Source organism: Pantherophis guttatus, chromosome 1, assembly GCF_059756535.1.
Source record: "Pantherophis guttatus breed Tessera chromosome 1, ASM5975653v1, whole genome shotgun sequence".
Lineage (NCBI taxonomy): Eukaryota > Metazoa > Chordata > Lepidosauria > Squamata > Colubridae > Pantherophis > Pantherophis guttatus.
Genome location: NC_142063.1, coordinates 320,975,063 through 320,996,867, shown reverse-complemented (window position 1 = coordinate 320,996,867; position 21,805 = coordinate 320,975,063). Strand labels below are relative to the sequence as shown.

The 21,805-nt window shown below is 40.8% G+C and overlaps 1 protein-coding gene across 1 annotated transcript in view; it reads left to right on the top strand.

Moving 5' to 3' along the window:
• The window catches only part of LOC117667687 (L-gulonolactone oxidase-like), a 40,248-nt gene extending 21,231 nt beyond the window's left edge, over window positions 1-19,017 (top strand). The window contains exons 7-12 of the mRNA XM_034421243.3: window positions 4,848-4,955; window positions 5,919-5,995; window positions 7,711-7,860; window positions 11,467-11,631; window positions 14,165-14,255; window positions 18,152-19,017. Coding sequence (XP_034277134.2) covers window positions 4,848-4,955; window positions 5,919-5,995; window positions 7,711-7,860; window positions 11,467-11,631; window positions 14,165-14,255; window positions 18,152-18,280 — 720 coding nt within the window. The 3' untranslated portion in view covers window positions 18,281-19,017. The remainder of the gene's footprint in view (window positions 1-4,847; window positions 4,956-5,918; window positions 5,996-7,710; window positions 7,861-11,466; window positions 11,632-14,164; window positions 14,256-18,151) is intronic.
• The last annotated feature ends 2,788 nt before the right edge of the window (window positions 19,018-21,805 follow it).

Here is a 21,805-nt window from a genome sequence, read left to right as displayed (position 1 = left end):
AAGAAATAAACCATAGATTATGTCTTGGCAGAGCAGCCATGAAAGCCTTGATAAAGATATTTAAATGTCATGATGTATCTATAACTACAAAGATCAAAATCATGTTAGGCATGATATTCCTGTGACAGTCTCTGGAAGCAAACATTGGAATTTGAAGAAGCAAGATAGGAAGAATATTGACGTTTTTGAGCTATGGTATTGGAGGAGGCTCCTGAGAATATTGTGGACAGCCAAGAAAACCAACAAATGGATCATCAAACAAATCAACCCAGAGTTCTCAACACTATAAAAAAGATGTTGAGATTCTACAAAAAGTGCAGAGAAGAGCAACCAAGGTGATTAGAGGCCTGGAGATTAAAACATAGAATGAACGGTTACAATTAGTCTGCTTGGCTAGTCTAGTGAAGAGAAGGACCAGGGGAGACATGATAGCAGTGTTCCAATATTTGAGAGACTGCCACAGAGAGGAGGGGGTCAAGTTATTTTCCAAAGCACCCAAAGGCCAGGCAAGGAATAATGGATGGAAACTGATCAAGGAGAGATTCAACCTGGAAACAAGGAGAAATTTTCTGACAGTGAGAGCAATCAACCAATGGAACAGTTTGCCTTCAGAAGTTGTGGGAGCTTCATCACTGGAAGCTTTCAAGAAGAGACTGGTCTGCCATCTGTCAGACATAGTATAGGGTCTCCTGCTTGGGTGGGGGGTTGGACTAGAAGACCTACAAGATCCCTTCCAACTCTGTTAATCTGTTAAATGACCAGGCTCAAATTATCCTATTTTGGTCTCTCTGTCTCTGTGACCTACAAATAACTTACAGCAGCCTTTTGTAGGCAGATGGGCTGCTTTCCAAATTCCCAGCCCACATTGTCAAAAGGGACTATGCTGTCCCAACCCATCTGGAGGGGGACAGCAGGGAAACATTCAGATGAGAACAATTTGCCTCATAACTTTGTTCAATGCATGCCACAATTTTCCTCGGAGGAGAAATGACAACTTTTAAACATCTTTAGTTTAAAAGGTGAGGTGTGGTATGCAAAATTATTCAGGGAGTAGAGAAAATAAATAGAAAGATATTTTTCTCTTTTTAAAGTGAGATTGTCCAATTCATCTGACTAGTGGAAAGTTGTCTTAGATGCAACACACAGGAATTTCCTAAACTGGCTTTCAAGGACAAGTATATGCAATAAGTTTATTCCAAGGATGATGCTGTTACTATCGCAAACTGCCTAGTGTTCATGCAGTTTTCATTACTTAAATTTTATTGTCAGTGTGATTATCATGTTTTAATCCATATTTGATCCAGACAACTTGTGTTTGGGGACAATTGATAAATGATGGCAATAAAGATAATGAAAATATGTAGAAATAGCTAGGAAGAGCCAAAAGGTGGCCTAGAGGTGAAGACACTTGTCTCTCACTTGGAAGGTTGACAGTTCAATCCTAGGCAGTGACAGATGTTTCTCTATCAGGGTGCAAAGAGAAAATATCTGCTGCGAACTCCGCTTAGGCATAAGGAAGGGCATCTGGCCAGTAAACTCTCAGCTCCATTCAGTCGCCCCAACTCCATCCTGATAAAGGGGATTACAGGATCATAAAAAGAAAAAAAAAAGCTAGGATGAGCCCTCTGAATACCAAGCACAGATGACCAACTGCAAGAAAAGTCTACTACATTCCTACCCACTTAAGGATGATTTAATAGGTCTTGGTGCAACCATCAAGCATAGATTTTCTCATATCCTTTTTTCAGGAAATACAGAGACCATGAGTGGGCAGTTTTACTGAAACTGGTAGCATACAAGAAATAGGGGTGAATGGGCCAATTTTTCAAGCAACTGAATTTTTCCCTCTTCTCCTCATTGGCTTTTTTGTTGTTGCTGTAGCTTTGAAAGACTTAATGCCTTACAAACATCTATATCTATCTTGAGATATCTCTACCTCTATCTCTACCTCTACCTCTACCTCTACCTCTACCTCTACCTCTACCTATACCTCTACCTCTACCTCTACCTCTATCTCTATCTCTATCTCTATTTCTATCTCTATTTCTATCTCTATCTCTAGCCCAAGCCCCAGCCCCATTTAGCTACAGCTACTGCTACCTACCTACCTGCCTACCTTCCTACCTACCTACTTATCTTTGTCCCATCTCATTCTTAGAAGAACTATAATTCCCATAACTCACAACCAGCCCAGCAATCAACCATATTAGATGTTTAGGAACCACAGTATTGTCTAATAAATCTGGCAAACACCAAACATTTGAAAGGTGGTCCATGTTAGTACTTCAATAAATGAATGCATGATGGATTAATCCAGTTGCAATTAACTACAATTAAACCTTCAGAATAACTGATTCTCTCAATACCTGATACTGGCAAAGGCAGGGCCATTAATAAGGGGGACTTGTTAGTTTTCTATCTGGATTATAGGCTTCCAGAGGCACTAGGCTGGACATTGGAAGAAGACTTTCTAATTTACCAAGGACAAGTTGGATAAAAAGCAGCACTTCTTATTTTAAAAGAGGGATGCAGACATTCAGATTTAGAAGACCTAAATCTGAGCCCATAATTTTATGAATGACTTGGATCAGGCATTACGTCACTGAGAAATACTGATCTTTGATGCAGAAGACAGTGGTTTCACATCTTCATGTAATACCTGAATCAGAGCGGCCTCTTTCTTTTCTCTTCTTTGATTGGTTTTCAGCAGTTCCATAAATATGCTTCAATATTACATTGTTTATCCTCAAAGCTTTTTCTGTTCCCTAAAGCAGCTGGAGAGAGTAAAATTAAGAGAATGAATCCCCCTCCCAACTTTTTCCCTTTTCTTTGTGCCATGATTTTCTTTGGCACATATATACCTCATTTTTCTGATTTTGCACAGGAGCTTCCAGATTAGGTTGTACAAACAGATGCTTTTTTAACATTAATTGTTGAGCTTCCGTGGCTGCTCACCTTTGTTGGTCTCCATGGACCATTCTTGTCCAATATATTTTACTCCTCCTTCAGTTCCTGCATGTTAATTTGTGCTTCTTAGTTCCCATGGCCTCATAGGCATAGGTTTAAGTGAGAGGGATTACAAAATCACTGGTTTTGCAATGGTTACTTTATTTTTTAATTTTGAGCATTTTCTTTCCTGGGTTTCAACAGGAATCTATAGTGAGCTACCATCCATTTCCAAATAGAAGGCAACCTTTCCATTTTAAGATGACTAAAAGCTGGAGAAAACATAAATTCCTTGGCTGCAGAAAGGAACTGAGAAAACTCAACCTATTCTTTAGCAATGATTTGTAGTTAGAGAAGATGGCAGGGTTTCCTGATCCTGAAAATTATTTCAAGGGCTCTTCCAAGGTTGAGAAAGGCTAATTTAATGAGGTCCTCAGTTGTCTCAGATTTTCTGCTAAATTATTTATTTATTTATTATATTTTTATCCTGACTTTATTACTTTATAAGTAACATACATAATACTCCTTCCTCCTTCTATTTTTCACATAACAATAACCCTATAATCTGGGTTGGGCTGAGAGAGAATGACTGACCCAAAGTCAGCTTTCATGTCTATGATAGGACTAGAATTAAGCCAGCACCTTAACCCAGTGGTGGGTTGCCCCTGGTTCGGACTGGTTCGCAAGAACCAGTAGTAAAACCGGTGGGAGGCTCCACCCACTGGCCTGGACATCATCAGAGGTGATCTGCGCATGCGCAGAAGAGCACACGCTCGAGGAAGAGAGAGTGCGGGCACGATGTGAACTGGTAGTAAAAGTAAGTAGAACCCACCCCTGCCTTAACCACTACACCAAATTTGCTCTCTGATTTATTAAGTCTGCAATCTTGGCTCCCATCCACAGAGCAAATTTGTAACCTTTCAGATAGGAAGAATTGGGATTGCTGTGATTCTCCAATCTCTCATTTTCTATTTTTAAGCCATTTAAGCACTTTTTAAGCCAACTTAAGCTGGTTCATCGCAGGAAGCAGCAGTTAATTCGAACAACAATTACTGATCTTGTACAATGGTGGCATGAAGTTTCACTGATCAGATTTTGGTAGCAAAACATTTAGAAGGCGGGAATAGGATCCCAAAATATTTTAGTGCAGTTTTAAGCTGTAAAAACTGCATTTTATATACCCTATATAAAACTCCCAGGTTTTATCTGCATTATTTTTGAGATCTTCGTATTGATGAGAATTCCCTAGAGCATCCTAGAGCAGGAAGGAACATTTAGGCCAGCACATCTAACCTGCTACTCCAGTGTTTCAACCTTGGCAACTTCCACAATTCCCCAGCCAGCAAGTGAATCTTCAAGCTGCCAAGGTTGAGAAACACGGCTCTATTCAGGCCAGGAATCCCAGTTAAACATCCCCAGAAGATAACTGTCCAGTCAATGAAAAGGATGACAGCTGTTTCCACTGTTGAACTGTTCTTGCTGTTAGGAAGAGTGTAGACTATCTGTTTGTGTCCTTTTTTTGCAGCAAATTAATGGGCTGAAAAAATCATGCTCTCGCAGAGGAGAAGCAGTGGTTGTGTGATAGTTAAAGTATTGAATAAAGTAGGGAAACCCAGGTTAACCCTACCAAGGAAGTTCTTGAGGATGAGGGGGATGGTCATTATTGCCCAACCCAAACTAACTGTTTCACACAGCTGTTGTGAGTAAGAATGGAGGAGAGGGTATTATGCATTCCTCATCGAGGTTCTAGAGGAAAGGTGAGAAATAATAAATTCATAATTTCACTCTTGAACATAAATTATTTAGCACGTCACATAGGTGGCCCACCAAACTAGAAACTTGAGCAATATCACCCAATTTAAGGATGTGTCCATTCAGCTCTCAATTTGAACACCTTGTAGGTTCTTGACAACCTAGAAAATCATCTGAAGAAATCTGAGTATTTCCGCTTCCTTTGGTTCCCTCACAGTGAAAATGTAAGCATCATCTACCAAGATCATACCAACAAAGTGAGTATGTGCTACCAGGATGAAAGTTATTTGCCATTAAGTTTATTTGAGAAAGAAAACTAGGAAGGCAGCAATTAAGAACATTTCAGTTGCTATGGAGTGACCTGAGTCTTGCTCATTTCAACAGGACTTGCAACAGAGGGTTACCCATTATCGTTTTTCCCCATTCAACCTCCGTCTTAGATAAAGCATAACTGTCATCACTTTACAGATCAAGAAGTTACTGTCAGTTTTGGAAGACAATTTTCTTTTTTGCTTCTTAACTGTCACATATTTTAGCTGGGGAAGTTGGGAGAGGGTTGTTACTGGAGCGGCAGAAAATTAATCATAACAACATTCCGTATTCAAAGACTTTTGTCTGCGTCTGATGGAGACTGCCTGAAGTTTGTATCCAGTTGAGTGTGAAGAGTTGATTGGACAATGTGATGAAGTTGAGGGTGTGGGGCAGGGCTCTGAACTGTCAGCTGGGTGTGGAAAACCTGGAAGCTTTCAGATTCGGGTTTTCCCAGATGTGCCAACATGACATCTCTAATAAATTGGAACTTTGAGGAACCTCAGGCCTCAGAGCTTTATTTCATTGGGGGTGTTCCTTGAAACCCTGACAGTTACATCTAATCTGTCCTACTAAAATTAAATGATTAAAGGACTTGGACTTGGACCAGAGAGATCCAACCATGGTATTTACTGTGTGAGTTTGGATCAGTCACTCGGTCTCTCAGACCAAAGGACCCACAAGGTGGTGGTTGTTGGCATAAATTGAGAGCAGGACCTCATATAAGACCCTGTATGAGCTCTGAAAAATAAAAGATGGGATATCAGTGCAATCAATCAATTCCATGTTGACACATGCTCGGATTTATGATGAATTTAACATTAAGTGGTTCTCATAATACCATGGGATTAAAAGCCAAATCCCCAGCTTTCTGACAAGTTCATCAAAATCCAATACTCTTGTTTTTGCAGCCTCCCTCTTCCTCAGCAAACTGGTTTTGGGATTATGCCTTTGGATATTATCTGTTGGAGTTCCTTCTTTGGATCAGGTTAGTTTCTACATCTCTTTTAAAAAAATTTCCTGGTGGATGGAAGGACTGCATTTGTCTTGTTCATATCTCATCGCTTTCTGCTTCCAGTGAGGTTTTCTATACAGGTTATCTTGGGGTGGGTTCTTGTAGTTGTCACTCGTGAATTTATCCGCCCCTTCTCTAAGCCTTCAAACTTGAATTAAAATATATCAACCTGGGACAGTATATTTGATGTTCTGATTGATTTTTATTCCTGGAAGTCAAGGGATTTCATCCCACACTATGAATCAAGCAAGATTACTCATAAGCAGACGCATGCAGAATCTCCTACTACTGTTGTAAATCTCACTCTTTATTCTAGTAGTGTGATAGCTGAACTTAGGCTGTCCTCTGGTGGGCAGAAGATGAAAGCACCTTTATGAGGTTGCTGAATTGGTGGAGAAAAGAAACTGCTCCACCCATAATGGATGGACTCAAAACGCACCATTGGGAGACTTGAAAGAATAGATTAGGGATGGGTTGCAATGGAGAAACATCTATCTGGTTGCTAGGAGTTGAAAACAACTTGATCCTCCATCATCCATCCACCCATCCATCCATCCACCCATCCATCCATCCATCCATCCATCCATCCATCCATCCATCCATCCATCAATTGTTGAAAAGTAAATTCTCATTTGCATGGTGTTCACAAATTGAGATAGTATTCTTGGCAACTGTACTGAAGTGATTTGCCATTGCTTTTTTAATTTTCAGTTTAGACTGCAGCCCAGGTGTTTCCTGGTGGTTTTTAATCAAATCAAATCAAATCTGGCTTTGCATAGGTTTTCAAAATCAGCCAAGATTGGCTAGAGATTTACTCTGTAATTGTGCTATTCTATTGAAATCAATGGCCATATAACTATGAAGAGTGATAGCAAGGTTTCTTTGCCTGCTAGAATGCACCCTGGGAAATAATGAATAGCAATGTTGATTGCGAGCCCAAGTCAAAGTTGATTGCGAGCCCAGTACTTTATTTGTAGAATGCTGTTTAGTTTCTGATGCTGCTAGCCTTGTACTTAAATAAGGAGGAGGCCATGGAAGAAATGCTAACAGCTCTAGACATATGTTGCCACTCCCACATGCCTTCCTTTTCATCCTTTTTGTAAGACTCCGTGCTGGGTTAGTGAATAACTTCTGTGACATGAACAGCTTGCTTAGACGCAACAATAGGGAAGGCTTTTATTGCCCATCCAGGGAAAGTCTTGCACTACAAAGCTCCCTTTGATGACTTCCAGCATTGACTCTCCACCACCACCATCATCATCCTGGCTGCTTCCTGGCTGCTTCTGCGAAGTAGAAATGAGAGAAGCAGAATTTCAGCAGCTCAGGATATTTTTTTTTCAATCCAGCCCAGGAATGTTTGACTAGGAGCACTCAACTTGGCTCTGGCAGCAGGGAATGATGGGCAAAGCAATCCCATCACATCTGGATGATAGCAGATTGGGGAAGGGTGGTCACAGAGTTGTAATCAAAGATTTGGAAGGTGCCAAACTGGGAAAGATTTGCTGTCCTGACTGCCAGGAGAGGAATCCCAATTCCCCCATGCTGTCGGGGGAATTCTGGGAGTTGAAGTCCACACAAGTTTGAGAATCACTTCTGTAGCAATACCAACTGAGGGCTCTGGCATGCAGACGAGGTGTTCCAGCACCAAGCTAGTCCTTCTCAGCTTCTTGTTTCTCCTTCACTTGCAGCACATTCCTGCCCTTCTTGGTATCATGGATCAACCGCTTCTTCTTTTGGCTCCTCTTCACTGGCAAAGTGGAAAATGTGAACTTGAGCTACAAAATCTTCAACTATGAATGCCGATTCAAGCAGCATGTGCAAGATTGGGCCATTCCCATGTAAGTCAAATGGGACTCTCTCTTTTTTCAGTAGAAACAATAGATTCCACAAAATCTGAAGGATATTTGAAATTTAACATGCAGACCAGGGGTGAAATCCAGCAGGTTCCGACAGGTTCTGGAGAACCGGTAGCGGAAAGTTTGAGTAGTTCGGAGAACCAGTATGGAAATTTTGAGTAGTTCGGAGAACCGGCAAATACCACCTCTGGCTGGTCCTAGAGTGGGGTGGGAATGGAGATTTTGCAATATCCTTCCCCTAGAGTGGGATGGGAATGGAGATTTTGCAGCATCCTTCCTTTGCCATGCCCACTAAGCCATGCCCACTAAGCCACACCACGCCCACCAAGCCATGCCCACAGAACCAGTAGTAAAAAAAATTGAATTTCACCACTGAGGCAGACCTCTACCATTAAAAGTTAAATCTATTTCACTGTGTGTTCATGATCCTACTCTCACTGAATCGTTTGAGATTGAGAGTCAAATTGGTGTAGTGGTTAAGATGCTGACCTAGAAAGGAGACTGTGAGTTCTAGGCTTTTATTAGGCAGGAAAGCCAACTGGGTGACTTTGAGCCAGTCCGTCTCTCACAGTCTAACCCAGTACATAAGGTGGACGTTATGCGGAAAATAGGAGTATTGTGTATATTTGCTGCTTTGAATTGATAATTCAGGATATATATATATTGTTGAATATACATATAGGATAATATAGGAATAACACACACAGAGAGAGAGATTTGAATACACATCTAGAATAATTTATGTAATAATAACTCCACAGTATAGGTAGTCCTTGACTTACAACCACAATTGAGTCAAAAATTTCTGTTGATAAGTGAGACATTTGTTAAGTGAGTTTTGCCCCATTTTACAACTTTTCTTGCCACCGTTGTTAAGTGAATCACTGCAGTTAGTAAGTTAGTACCCGGTTGTTAAGTGAATATGGCTTCCCCATTGACTTTGCTTGTCAAAGGTCGCAAAATGTGATCACATGACCTTGGGACACTGCAATGGTCATAAGTATGAACCAGTTTGCCAAGCATCTAAATTTTGATCACATGGTCATGGGGATGCTACAAAGGTCGTAAGTGTGAAAAATTGTCGTAAGTCACTTTTTCCAGTGCCATTGTAACTTTGAACAGTCACTAAATGAACTCTTATAAGTCGAGGACTACCTGTACAATGAACTTAAAGGCTGGAGAAGAAAAGGAAACAGGTCTCTGAGATCAGAGAGAGACACATCGTAAATATTGCCTATAGTACCCTACAAGGAAAAAGCCACCATATACCGTAAATCATTATCTTCAAATAAATGAAGTTCCAGTACAGCAGGGTGAAGAACTGAAACCAGACCAAAATAGGCCAGATGATGTCCAAAGCATTTGAGGAATACGAAACAGAAAACAAGTAAAATAAGATTTGTCATGCCCCTGGCTGAAGACTTATCTTCAGCTGAAAAAAAGGCCCATCCCTAGCACCTGTGATGAGATGACAGGAGCAGGGATGAAATCCAGCAGATTCTGACAGGTTCTGAAGAACCGGTAGAGAAATTTTGAGCAGTTCGGAAAACCATCAAATATTACCTCTGGCTGGCCCCAGAGTGGGGTGGGAATGGAGATTTTGCAATAGCCTTCCCCCAGGAGTGAGAAGGGAATGGGGATTCTGTAGTATCCTTCCCCTGGAATGGGGTGGGAATGGAGATTTTGCAGTATCCTTCCCCTGCCACGCCCACCAAGACACGCCCAGCAAGACACGGCCAGCAAGACACACCACGCCCACCACACCATGCCCACAGAACCGGTAGTAAAAAAAGTTCACCAATTTCACCAATGATCAGAAGTCACTGTTTCTGACCCTTGTCATTCAGATGGACCCAGACGCTCAATCTGTTCCATGTGTAACATCAGAATTCAGACTGTTTGCTGAAACAAGACCGTGCTGTGAAGCTTGTCTGGCATGATGATCACTCTCTGGATTCCCTTTGAATTCAGAGTGTATTTATTACTACACCTTTGCCCGCTGGATGTATAGCCTTGTAATTGCTAATTGATTCCATTCTGGTATCGTTTTCAAACACAGAAGATCGTCACTTAAAGACAGGCGCTGAATTTAAAGCCCATCTCAAGGCAGTTTTTATAATTGTACTTTGTGTTTCCTTCAAGGATTTAGGCTGAAATACATAGTGATTCCTTGTTCCCTTTACATTTACCAACACTGATAGCTTAGCTAAAGTGAATTACAAATTTAAGGTCACAGAATTACAGATGAATAGATATGCTCTTCAATGATCTATTTTGCCTTTGATGTAATTAAAAAATAATTGTTTGTGTCTGAAGAAAAAATGCTTGAAGAGTGCTATCATCTCCTTCATGGCCTTATTCTCTGAAAATTAAAAGTCCCCATTTCTTTCAATCTCTCTTCATATGATTTTGTTTCAGGTCCCTGGATCACATTTGTTCTTCCTTGAATCTAATTGGTTTTGATCATAAAATATTGTTGCCCAAAACAGGACATCGTTCCCAAGATGCGGACAGAATAAAATGGAACTCTTTTTTGATCTGAAAACTTTAGTTTTATGACCTACGCTTCTATGACCTAAAACTATATTTCTCTTTCTGGCCATGGTTGACTCATATTCAGTCTGCAATCAAGTACTATCAAGTACTATTCTTTTCACAGATGTTATTAGCAGGCCAAGTAATCATGTATCTGTATTTGGTTCTTTCTTCTTCCTAAAGAGAATAGCATTTGTCTTTTTTAAAGTTAATTCTATTATTTTCAATTTCCCAACTTTTAAAAAAAATATTTCAAAATGAGAGATTTTGAGAATGCCTTCCTTTATTTAGCTTTCATTTATTTACTGCACACTTCCAGCCATGAGGTTGGTCCACAGCAGGAGTGGGTTCTACTTATCTTTACTATCGGTTTGCAACGGGATTGCGCGTGTGCGCTCGCTTCGCTTGTACACGCGCCTTGCTTCTGCACATGCGCAAAACACCAATGATGACATCCGGGGTGGTGGGCGGGGCCTCCCGCCAGTTTTACTACCGGTTCTTGCAAACCAGTCCGAACCAAGGGCAACCCACCACTGGTCCACAGTGGTTTTTAAAAGCCCTCGGTGTAGCTATCACTTTGGACAATCTGGAAATCATAACTCTCTATGGTCTTTGACAATAGAGCCACAAATGTCGCTGGAGGCTTTTGTGGGTGAAAGGATTCCCTTCTTTTATTAAACAACAATAGCAAATGGTTGCTCCCAATGGACTTATATCAGCCCTATAAAGGTGACCAGATCAAGTAGCTGACTCTACAAGACAACTCAAACTCTGTTTTATTGAGATTGAATATAGCAACAGAATTTTGCAAGTATGCCTCTGTTTTCCTTTCCCTCCTATTTATATATGAGGAGTTTGAGTCTCTTCCTCATACTCTCCCCCACACACACACCTTCTGTGATTAATGCTTCCTTCAGCAGTACCTGTTGGCCTAACAACTTCTGGATTCCTTCTTCAAGGTTCCTTATGAGAAAGGTATGGATAATAATATTATCCATTATAAAATACTGTCTGATTTGACTAGTGGGTCTTTCTTTTCTTTTTCTTTTTTAGTGAGAAAACAAAGGATGCTCTTCTGGAGTTAAAAGGGATATTGGAGACTAATCCCAAAATGGTAGCCCATTACCCGGTAGAAGTGCGCTTCACCCAAGGGGATGACTTCCTCCTGAGCCCCTGTTTCCAGAGGAATAGCTGTTACATCAACATTATTATGTACAGGTGAGAAGGTGGGGAGGCTTAACTGGAGAAGGCAAGCTGAGTAATTGGAGGTATGTGTTTCTTTCAGTACCAATGAAAAGTAATGTGAAGCTTAATTAACCCTAGGCCCCAAAAGCAGAGTTTAAAACATGAAAGATTTGTGGTTCAAAAGGGATGAATGAGTTCTGTTTTGGCTCCTCATAATGTTTACATCTTCTGTTCAACTTTAACGGCAGTCTCTAGCAGAACACCTCTGTTTTCTTTCCCACAATCTCCCATCTATGATGTTTAGTCTGGCACAGAGAGGGCTTCTGAGGAAACAAGGGTAGCTATCAATAGCCATTGTTTTATTTCCAGAAGTTTCCTTCCTAGGATGCTCATGGTGCTCCATAAGGTGTCCCGGGGGCAGGGGGTGGGCAATGGCAACTACTAGAAAAGCACCCTTAAGAACCAGCAATCCTGCAGTGAGTTCACCCTTTTATTTTTAAACTTAGACTTCTATACCACTTCATAGTGCTTTACAGCCTCTCTAAGCGGTTTACAAAGTTAGCTTATAGCATGTTGCATATTAGCATATTGCATTAGCATATTGCCCCCAACAATCTGGGTTCTCATTTTAACCACCTCGGAAGGATGGAAGGCTGAGTCAACTTTGAGCCGGTGAGATTTGATCTGCTGATCTGCTGAACTAGCAATCAGCTGAAGTAGCTACAGTACTGCACTCTAACCACTGCGCCACTTCGGCTCATACCAGCATATGAGCCTTTACCAGCATTTATACCCTTTACCAGCATAAATCAATATAATATATAAACTCTGCTATCCACCCTATTATTATTATTATTTTGAAGCTGAGTCTCAGCTGCAAAGAAGTTGTGGTACATTCTGACCCAATGCTTTGTCCTGTTATGTTCAGAAGAGTGACATTCAATATGGTCACAATATGGCCACCTATCAGTTGTCTGGAACAAAGCTTTTCAGGTGGCCTTCTGGAGTAGTGGTGTTTGTTGGTGAGATTAATAATTACTGATCAATTGATGCAGCACTCCTTTAGAAGTGCTGGAATGATCCTGGAGAGAGAGAGGAACAGATTTCTATCCCTCAACACCCCACTTCCGTCAAAGAGTCATTTTAGAAGAGCCAATAGTGCCCTTCAGATTTACTGAAAATGCAACTACAAGAATTTCCAGCCAACTGGGGATTTCGTAGACCTAAAATTGAAACATATCTGGAGGGGCCCAGGCTAAAGATCATTCTACCAGCTTACTGGACATACGTCAATTCAGAAAGTTAGACTGAATAACCAGAACCATCTTGTGACTGTGAAGATTGGAAGCTCTTCAAGAAGTCCTACCCCCACAATGATCTTATCATGCCTCTACTAGAACTAAAGATATCTTCTGCATTTGCAATCATGCTGACAGCAATCCAGCACCATGACCACATTACAAAATGTGCATGACCTCTCTCCTCATCACTACTTTTGAACCAGTATTTTTCCCCCTTCCCTATTTCACAGATAGCTGAAAGCAAAGTCACCCAGTGTTTGTGGCATGTGGACTTTCTTACTGCCTACTTGCCTGAGCTAACAACCCTCCCTCTCATGCTCGGCTTTGTGAGTTAAAAGAAGAAGAAAAAAGAGATTGTTTAACCATGCGGGCTTGCAGAATCTTGACTTGTTGGAAAGGAGCCAGGTTAAAACAAAAGCCATTCCCTCCCTTAGTGCTGAAATAGCACCAAGCTATTGGGTGCTGTAAATCAAACAAATGAGCTGAAGTTGCTCCTTGTGAGCTAAACACCAGTCTAAATGTTACTGAAATCCCCATGACGAGGGCAGCATGAAGAACCCACATTTAAGATGCCTTCAGGATGACTTCCAAATAGGGGTGATGGGGGTAGTCACGATGTGGCAAAGCAGAAGATTCCCTCTGTAATGAGCCACACACATATGTTCTTTAAGGGAGTGTTAAGGATATTGTTGTTGTGTTACCAACCAGCAGAGTGTAGAGCACAGAAAAACATTGCTGAGAGCAATGAATAAGAGATGTGCAAACTGGTTTATCAAAAGTTTACTTTATAGTGAAAAAACAATCTCATAGTCTTTAAATCAATCCAAGTCTTTGCCAGTTAAATCAGTCCAGTGATACAAAAATCTTCTTACCACTCAAACAGTAGTTGGTTAGAATAACAAACTCACTCTGGTTCAGAAACCACGATGGTAGCAGATCCTATTTGGAGAAGGGCGGTATAGAAATGGAAACAAAATAAAATCCATCCAACGATAGCACAATGATAGCAACTCCACACACTATGGTAGCTTATCATCAACTGAATACTTTCAGTACCTTTCTTAAATACGTTCAGCATGTAATTACAGCATGACTCAGCATTACAATGAATCAGCAGTAAAACTTTAAAGTCACACAATACATATTCATATTAAAGTCACAGAACACATATATTGCCTGGACAACTTGTTAGGCTCAAACCATATCCTAACAGGGAGAATCATTTAATCCTTGTTCTCACTTTCTGCTGCTGCTTCTTTCTCAAGGCCCTACGGGAAAGATGTTCCACGCCTTAACTACTGGCTTGCCTATGAAGGAGTCATGAAGAAGTTTGGAGGGAGACCACACTGGGCAAAGGTAATAGGTTAAATCCTTTTCTTCTAGTAAACACCGACACCTTGCAAAGTCAGATCATTTTTGCACATAAAAAACACAAAATGAAAATAATGCAGTCTTTTATCAATCAGGTGTCAGTGTTCCAGAAAACCCCCCACTCCAAATAAAAACTCTGAAGCAAGCGTTTTTCAAAGTTCTATTTACTAGAATAGGTAAACTGGCACATCTGGGAAAATCCGAATCTGAGAGGTCCGGGTTTTCCCTCAGTAAATCAAAACCCCCCAAACCTCACTCCTCAGTCGATCACATGCTTCAATCACCATCCATCCAAGGGGTGGCTTCTAAAATTTTTTACTACCAGTTCTGTGGGCGTGGCTTATTTTGTAGGCATGGCTTGATGGTCATGTGACAATTATTTAGGATTTAGCAGAGGTACTGGTCTACCAGGCTTTTAACTGCTTGCAGAGCTGTACCGATCTACCCATTTATTTTTTGCAGGTACTGGTCTACCCATTTATTTTTGCAGGCACTGATCTACTAATGTATTTTTGCAGGCACTGATCTACCATTTATTTTTGCAGGCACTGGTCTACCCATTTATTTTTGCAGGCACTGGTCTACCCATTTATTTTTGCAGGCACTGGTCTACTCATTTGTTTTCTTTTAACACTGATCAGCTGTAGGGCGGCCCTTTGAAGCCCCACGGCAAGAGTTTAAACAGTTTTTTTCCCTCTAACCATCAGCTGGGACTCAGGAGGCAGCAACAGATTGGGGGTGGGGCCAAATAAAAGGTAAGAATAACGCAGGAGGGGGCATGGGGGGGCGGGGGGCAGAACCGGTTCAGTGACATCATATTGTCACTGCTACCGGCTCGGGAGAATCGACTATTTCCTATATGCTGTCCAGGGGTGAAATGCTCCCACCGGACTGCCTGATCCAGTAGCGATGGCGGTGGGTGGTTCGGAGAACTGGTAGCAAAAATCCCTGCCCCCCCCCCCATGCCCAGCTGAGCCGCGCAATCATCAGAGGCTTTTTTTTTATTTTTAAAAGCATTTTTTCTACAACTTCTTCGGCCAAAAAAATGCTTTTAAAAGTAAAAAAAAAGCCTCTGATGATTGCGCGGCTCAGCTGGGATCCTCAGAGGCTTTTAAAAGCATTTTTTCTGCAACCTCTTCAGTCGAGAGGTTGTAGAAAAAAATTTTAAAAAAGAAAAAAGCTTCTGACGATCAGGCAACTCAGCTGGGATCATCAGAGGCTTTTAAAAGCATTTTTTTTACAACCTCTTCTGCTGAAGAGGTTGTAGAAAAATGCTTTTAAAAGTAAAAAAAAAGTTGACCACGCCCATCCAGTCAAATTACCACTACCCCACCAAGCCACGCCCACAGAACCAGTAGTAACAAATTTTACATTTCACCACTGGTGCTGTCCCATAGCTGGGTACCATACTAAGATTAAATGCTTGCTCCATCATTGTTCATTATAAAAGTTGAGCTTGAACCCAGCAGTATCACAGGGCTTTGTCAGACTTCCCACCAGATACAGCAATAAATCTCTACTGTGCAGAAATTCATCCATACATTCGGTAGTAATTTCACAACAGAACTTTCATATGCTCAACTCTAAGGGTCTCCACGGATGAAGATCTGCAAAATGGCAGGTATGTTGCGATTGAAACACCATCTCTTTTGTATATACATGAAAAACAAGCAGGGCTTTGATCATAGCAACATACTCACCATTCTACAGATTTTTAAAATCTGGCCCCAACTTAGAATAATCGCTTTATTGCAGAAGAAGTCATATACATGAAGAAGACACAGAATTCAGCAGCTCCAGGGTTTAAATCCCAAACATTTTCTTCTACCTTTTTAAGTCAATAGAATTCTGACAATTTTTTCTCAGCCTTGAAATAGGAAGGCTGCTATACACCTGCTCAGGGCTGTGTAACAATTTTGCCTGTCTATAGCATTTTAGTTCCTATCACTTTCGTTCTTATAAATTTGGAGATTTCAACTATAATTAAAAGTAAAATGAATACATAAATTGGTTGATCTATAAAAAGAGCAAACTGCTTTGAAATTTCAAGGTCATACAATTTCAAGAGACTTATTCTCTTGCCCAAACATTTTTATTTTATTTTTAAAATAAAATAAAAATGTGGGCAGGAAGACTACAATATCTCTAGGATTTTCCAGCCCTTGCTCTGCATGTACTAATACTGTAAGTGACACAGACAGTCTAAAGTGAGACTTGAAATAAATAAAATGCTGATCAAAGTCCCACCCATGTTTTCCATGTTGTACTGCATGCTATCACTGTCAAGCCTGAAGTTGATCTGAAAACCTTGATAGGAAAGATACCCCCCTCCCCACCACACACACAGAAAAGAAAATGGGCCACAGCCAGTTCAGCTTCAGGCTTGACAATCACCTTGACTTTTTCACTTTCTCTCATATGAACGTATCTGATATCACTGAGAATGGGTCTAGGACTTTTAGTCTCCTATTCTTGGCTGTGCCTCCTTCTCGCCCAGCGTTACTCTCGGGCGATTCTCCTTTGACGTTTCTCCTTGGCTAATACCCTCCTTCTGCGAATCGGCCGTGCCGAAGTGTGTGGGATGGAGGGGCCATGGCCCATTGGCCAGGGCGAACAACTGGGGTATGTCAGCTGAGGAGAAACGGCAGAGGAGAATTGCCTGAGGAGGAACGCTGGGGGAGAAGGAGGCGTGTCCAAGGAAGGAGACTAAAAGTCCCATTCCACTGAGAACTTCTGCCTCTTGGCTTATTGTAGAAAGGTATAGATTTAGGCTTCACATCAAGAAAAAATTTCTACTGATAACAGAAGTTCAGCATTAGAACATACTGCCTAAGGAGGTGGTGGACTCTCCCACCTGTTTGAAGGATCCTGCACTGTGGAGTAGATTACCTTCCATTCCTTAAATTATATTTTTCGATTATTATTTCTCACAGGCATGTATTCAGTGTGTCCAATTGAAAACTATACAAGCTCACAATTGTTATCCGGTATCTTGCCTTAAAATACTCAAAGATATAAACTTTGAAAGCAAGCACTGAGCTGCAGATCTTTTTATTTCCCAAGAATGCCTCTGGGATTTATTTCCAACAGTATGTTGGAAATATAAATTATGGTTCAGATCATGAGAGCTTCTTATGCTTTACAAGATTTTACAAAACAAAATCAGGTGGGGCAGATGGCAGTGAGGTATTGGTAAATCCTCTAAGTGTCCCTAGGAGCTAATTTAGCAACTCAGAGATTATAACCCATTCAGGCTAAGTGTTTTAAGCAGACTGCAGGAAGAGTGACTGATTGATAGATGTATACATAGGTAAAGGTAAAGGTTTCCCTCGCACATATGTGCTAGTCGTTCCTGACTCTACGGGATGGTGCTCATCTCTGTTTCAAAGCCGAAGAGCCAATGCTGTCCAAAGACATGTGGCCGGCATGACTAAACACCAAAGATGCACAGAATGCTGTTACCTTCCCATTAAAGGTGGTCCCTATTTTTCTACTTGCATTTTTTATGTGCTTTTGAACTGTTAGGTTGGCAGAAGCTGGGACAGGTAACGGGAGCTCACCCCATTACGCGGCACTAGGGATTCGAACCGCTGAACTGCTGACCTTTCGATCGACAAGCTCAGCATCTTAGCCACTGAGCCACCATGTCCCTTTACATAGACAGAGTGATATATTTTACAGTATCATCCATCTGTAATTACTATCAGGAATTATTGACGGATGCTTACCAAAAGTTTTGGGTTACAACTTGCAACTCCCATAGCCAATATAATCACATCGAGAGGGTAACAGGTGAATTATTTCTGTGTAGATGTTGTGATCCTATGCTTGTTGACACCATTTTCAAGACCAATATCATAAAACATATTTTCTGTCACCAGGCCCATGCATGCACCCGGAAGGATTTTGAGAAGATGTACCCAGATTTTCAGAAGTTCTGTTGCATTCGGGAGAAATTAGACCCCAGAGGAATGTTTCTGAATACTTACCTGGAAAGAGTCTTCTATTGAAGGATAAAGTAGAGGAGGTGGTCATGACATGGACAAGCCCCTTACTAAGGAGTTCTCCATTGGTTATTCTTGTTGGATGGATAAACACTTATTTGCTGGGATCTGATGCCAAACCAAGCTGCTAAGAGCACATTGCTTTTATATTGCCCATAAGTCCATTTAAATGTGTTGGGTAAATAGGGGGAAAAGTAACAGAAGGGGGAACATTTTTGGATCCATTAGAATACAGTCCATGTTCCTCATTTTCTTAAGGGAGATACAATAAATAGTTGGACAATGATTGCCTTTCCCCAATTCTTTATTCAAAATTATGTTGTGACCCTCTGGGCAATTCCGTTCTGCTGCTTCCATTCCATTCCCCAATTTTTAGAAATAAAGAATTACATGATTTGCAGTTGTCTTCAAACTAGCCAATTTTGGTATGCTATTATGGTCAGCCTTCTCTTTTCAGATGCCAACCATGTTATCCCTATCACACTAGCCAATTGTATAGCTGCAATGAAAATGAGGTAACAACTGAGACAAAAATCAATTATTTTGGGTTTAGAAAGTATTCCATATTGGTATTTTGGGTTTAGCTGATCTTATAAAGGAGTGTTGCTATTATTTCATAGGTGAAGGAAGTATCGCCCTTTATGCATATGCATGATTTATTAGAACATTGATCTTCTGTCTGTCTGTATATATTAGATTTCTATTCTAAAATAAAATCCAGATGGATCCACAATTAAAATCAAGTGACCCAGCTGTTTCTTAGATGGCATTAGATTATTTAATTACTCCCCTTTCTGTCTTTCTAAGGTTACTCCTCAAGACTATCTCTTTTCTTCTTTGTTCTTAACATTTGTCAGTTTTGGAGCTCTGACTCCTTCTCTCCAGTCTCTCCCTGGAGAGTATTTTGATAAAAATGTGGAAAAGGATTTTCAGGAGTGATGTAAATTTCCTTAATGGTTATTCAAATGTGCACTGTAAATGGAATAGGGTTGGTGGTGGAGTGCTAGATAAAGGATGGACAATTTTTGAATGTAAGTAGATGGTGGAGTAGACTGAGAACTGTATGCCAGTGAATATGACTAGAATTGGTAGAGGAGCTCAGGATTTATACTCTCTCTTCTTCCAATCGACCACGAGCCATGTACCCATTATCACCACTCTGTATGCACAAACCTTCACCCGCAGTCACTCTCCCCAGTGTGAACCTGGAGGTCACTGCAAAAAGTTGATTGCACTTGCCACACAAAAAAATGCAATTCCTTTTTTTATACGCACCCTGGTTTAAATCCAGTATTTGCTTTCCCTGTCTTTTTCATGGTTTAAAGAGCCTTGCTTTGCTTTTCTCCAGCTGGGCTCTAGGTAGCAGATGGCTATTGGCATAATCAGCATTTCTACCCAGGGATACCTTAGCCCTCAGCACCTACATCATGGAAAGAAGAGAGTTAATCCATAGGGCAAACTCCCCTGTAGAAAGAGGTGGGGAGCTGACTCATGAGTAACAGCAAAATAAAAAACTTACTGCAGACTCTTAAGCATTCAGGGTCAAGGGCTGAAAACAAAAGGGTCTCTTTTAGCAGTCCAAACAAAGCATGTAAGAGAAAAATCCTCAAACATAAAATATTCAAATTAAGAGAGAAAAACGAGATAGGGAGCAGTAGTTAGAAGCTTGAGATCCTCCTTCACACCAGCAGACTCACTGGGCCTCCAGGCCTCAGCAAACAGGCAACTGACAATTCCCTACTCATGAAGATTCTGGCACCTTCCTTTCTTCCCATAAGGAATTCCAATAGAGGAACAAGCTCTACTTAATGCCTGACAAATCAGCAGGTCCCAACAAGGCAGCATAGACAGGTGAAAAATTCATTTTTACAATCCTCAATAAGGGAATTCCTCTGCAGTATTCTCTTTGTCATGTGCTCTGATATCTGCCATAGTTCTTAATCTTCTTTTCCAACCCTCACATCTGCCCTTTTGGCAGAGCAGCCTGTGAGCTTAGCCAGCCCTGAGCTTGCAGGCACTTACAATTGGGATCCGTGACTTATTTACAAGGAATCTGGTGTTTTAACTTTCAACTGAAGTCCTGCTGAAGATGTCACCTTAGACTGGTGACAAAACGTTCAGAAGCTAAACAGCAAGCTCGGAGAACAAACCACCACCATCTACCACCCAAGCCACAGATATTTTCTGTCATTTCTACCATAATTCTACCATATATTAAAAATAAATAAATAAATAAATAATTCACTTTCTCACCTTCTGTTGTCTCCATGTAAACCAGGGGTGTCAAACTCGCAGCCCATGGGCCGGATGCGTCACACACTGGCCATGTCCATCCCCATTTTAGCGAAGGGGGAAAAAGTCATGATATGTCAGGTAATGACATGATGCCGCAAGTTTGATACCCCTGATATAAACAGTACTCCCTCCAGCCCACCAAATAGCTGTCAGGCTATGGATATCATGGTTTTTATGATGTGTGAAATCAGGCAACCCATTATGCATGCTTTTCAAACCTCCGCATCAATACTAGTAGAACTTACTGGCACATCTGAGGCAAGTGTATAATAATGGAATTTGCAGAAGAATTGGGAGGAGGTGAACATCTACATTGGCCCTATCAAAGATATCCACATTATGCACATTGCCTGCAAAGTTTCCATACTGTTTACTAAGAGAAAACTTTTTTTAAATCTAAAGTTCTCAAAGTTCAATCAGAGGCTACAGAAACAAAGTAAGACAATATCATCTTTCCAAACTATAAAGGTCAATATAATGCAAAATGCAATGTTTGATTTTGTCTTGCACTAAACTGAATTGTCACTTTTGGATTTCTTTTGAGCCAACTCAGATGCCTGAAAACTTTTCTTGAACTGCGTATAATCTAGTAAAAGGTTGTTCATAAGAAATGTTTTATCAACATTTGCTTTCTATTCTGTTATCACTTTGTCAATATTTGATTCATTTGAATGAGCAAACTTCTTAATCCTCAAAATGTGCACTACTTTATTTACTCTTCCCCAAGGAATGTAAACTGGACTCTTAACAGATCATTTTTGAAGGTGTTTAGTCGCATGGGGACAAACATTTTCCAAACTAAATATAAACAGTAATTCCCCAACAGTTCCAAAATGTATATGTAATAGTAAAGGCCTTCCTATAGAACCTCAAAGGCTGGATTTTGTCACAGTAATATTTAGGAGAAAGCACCCTTTAAACTAAATTTCTCCTGCTTTGTGTTTCTGAAAATAAGGGTTTTTATTTACATATATCTAGTCTTTAAGGTGGTGAACATATCTAACACACCTGTCTCTTCCTATTTTCCTCACAACAACCCTGTGAGGTGGATTGGGCTGAGGAAGAGTGACTGGCCCAAAGTTACCCAACCAGCTTTCATGGCTAAGGCAAGACTTGAACTCATGGTCTCCTGCTCTCTAGCCTGATGCCTTAACCACTAGACTAAACTGGCTCTATTGGTGTTCTTCTGATTGCTACATTAGTTCCCCTTTCCATGATCCCTCTTCCTCTTCTATG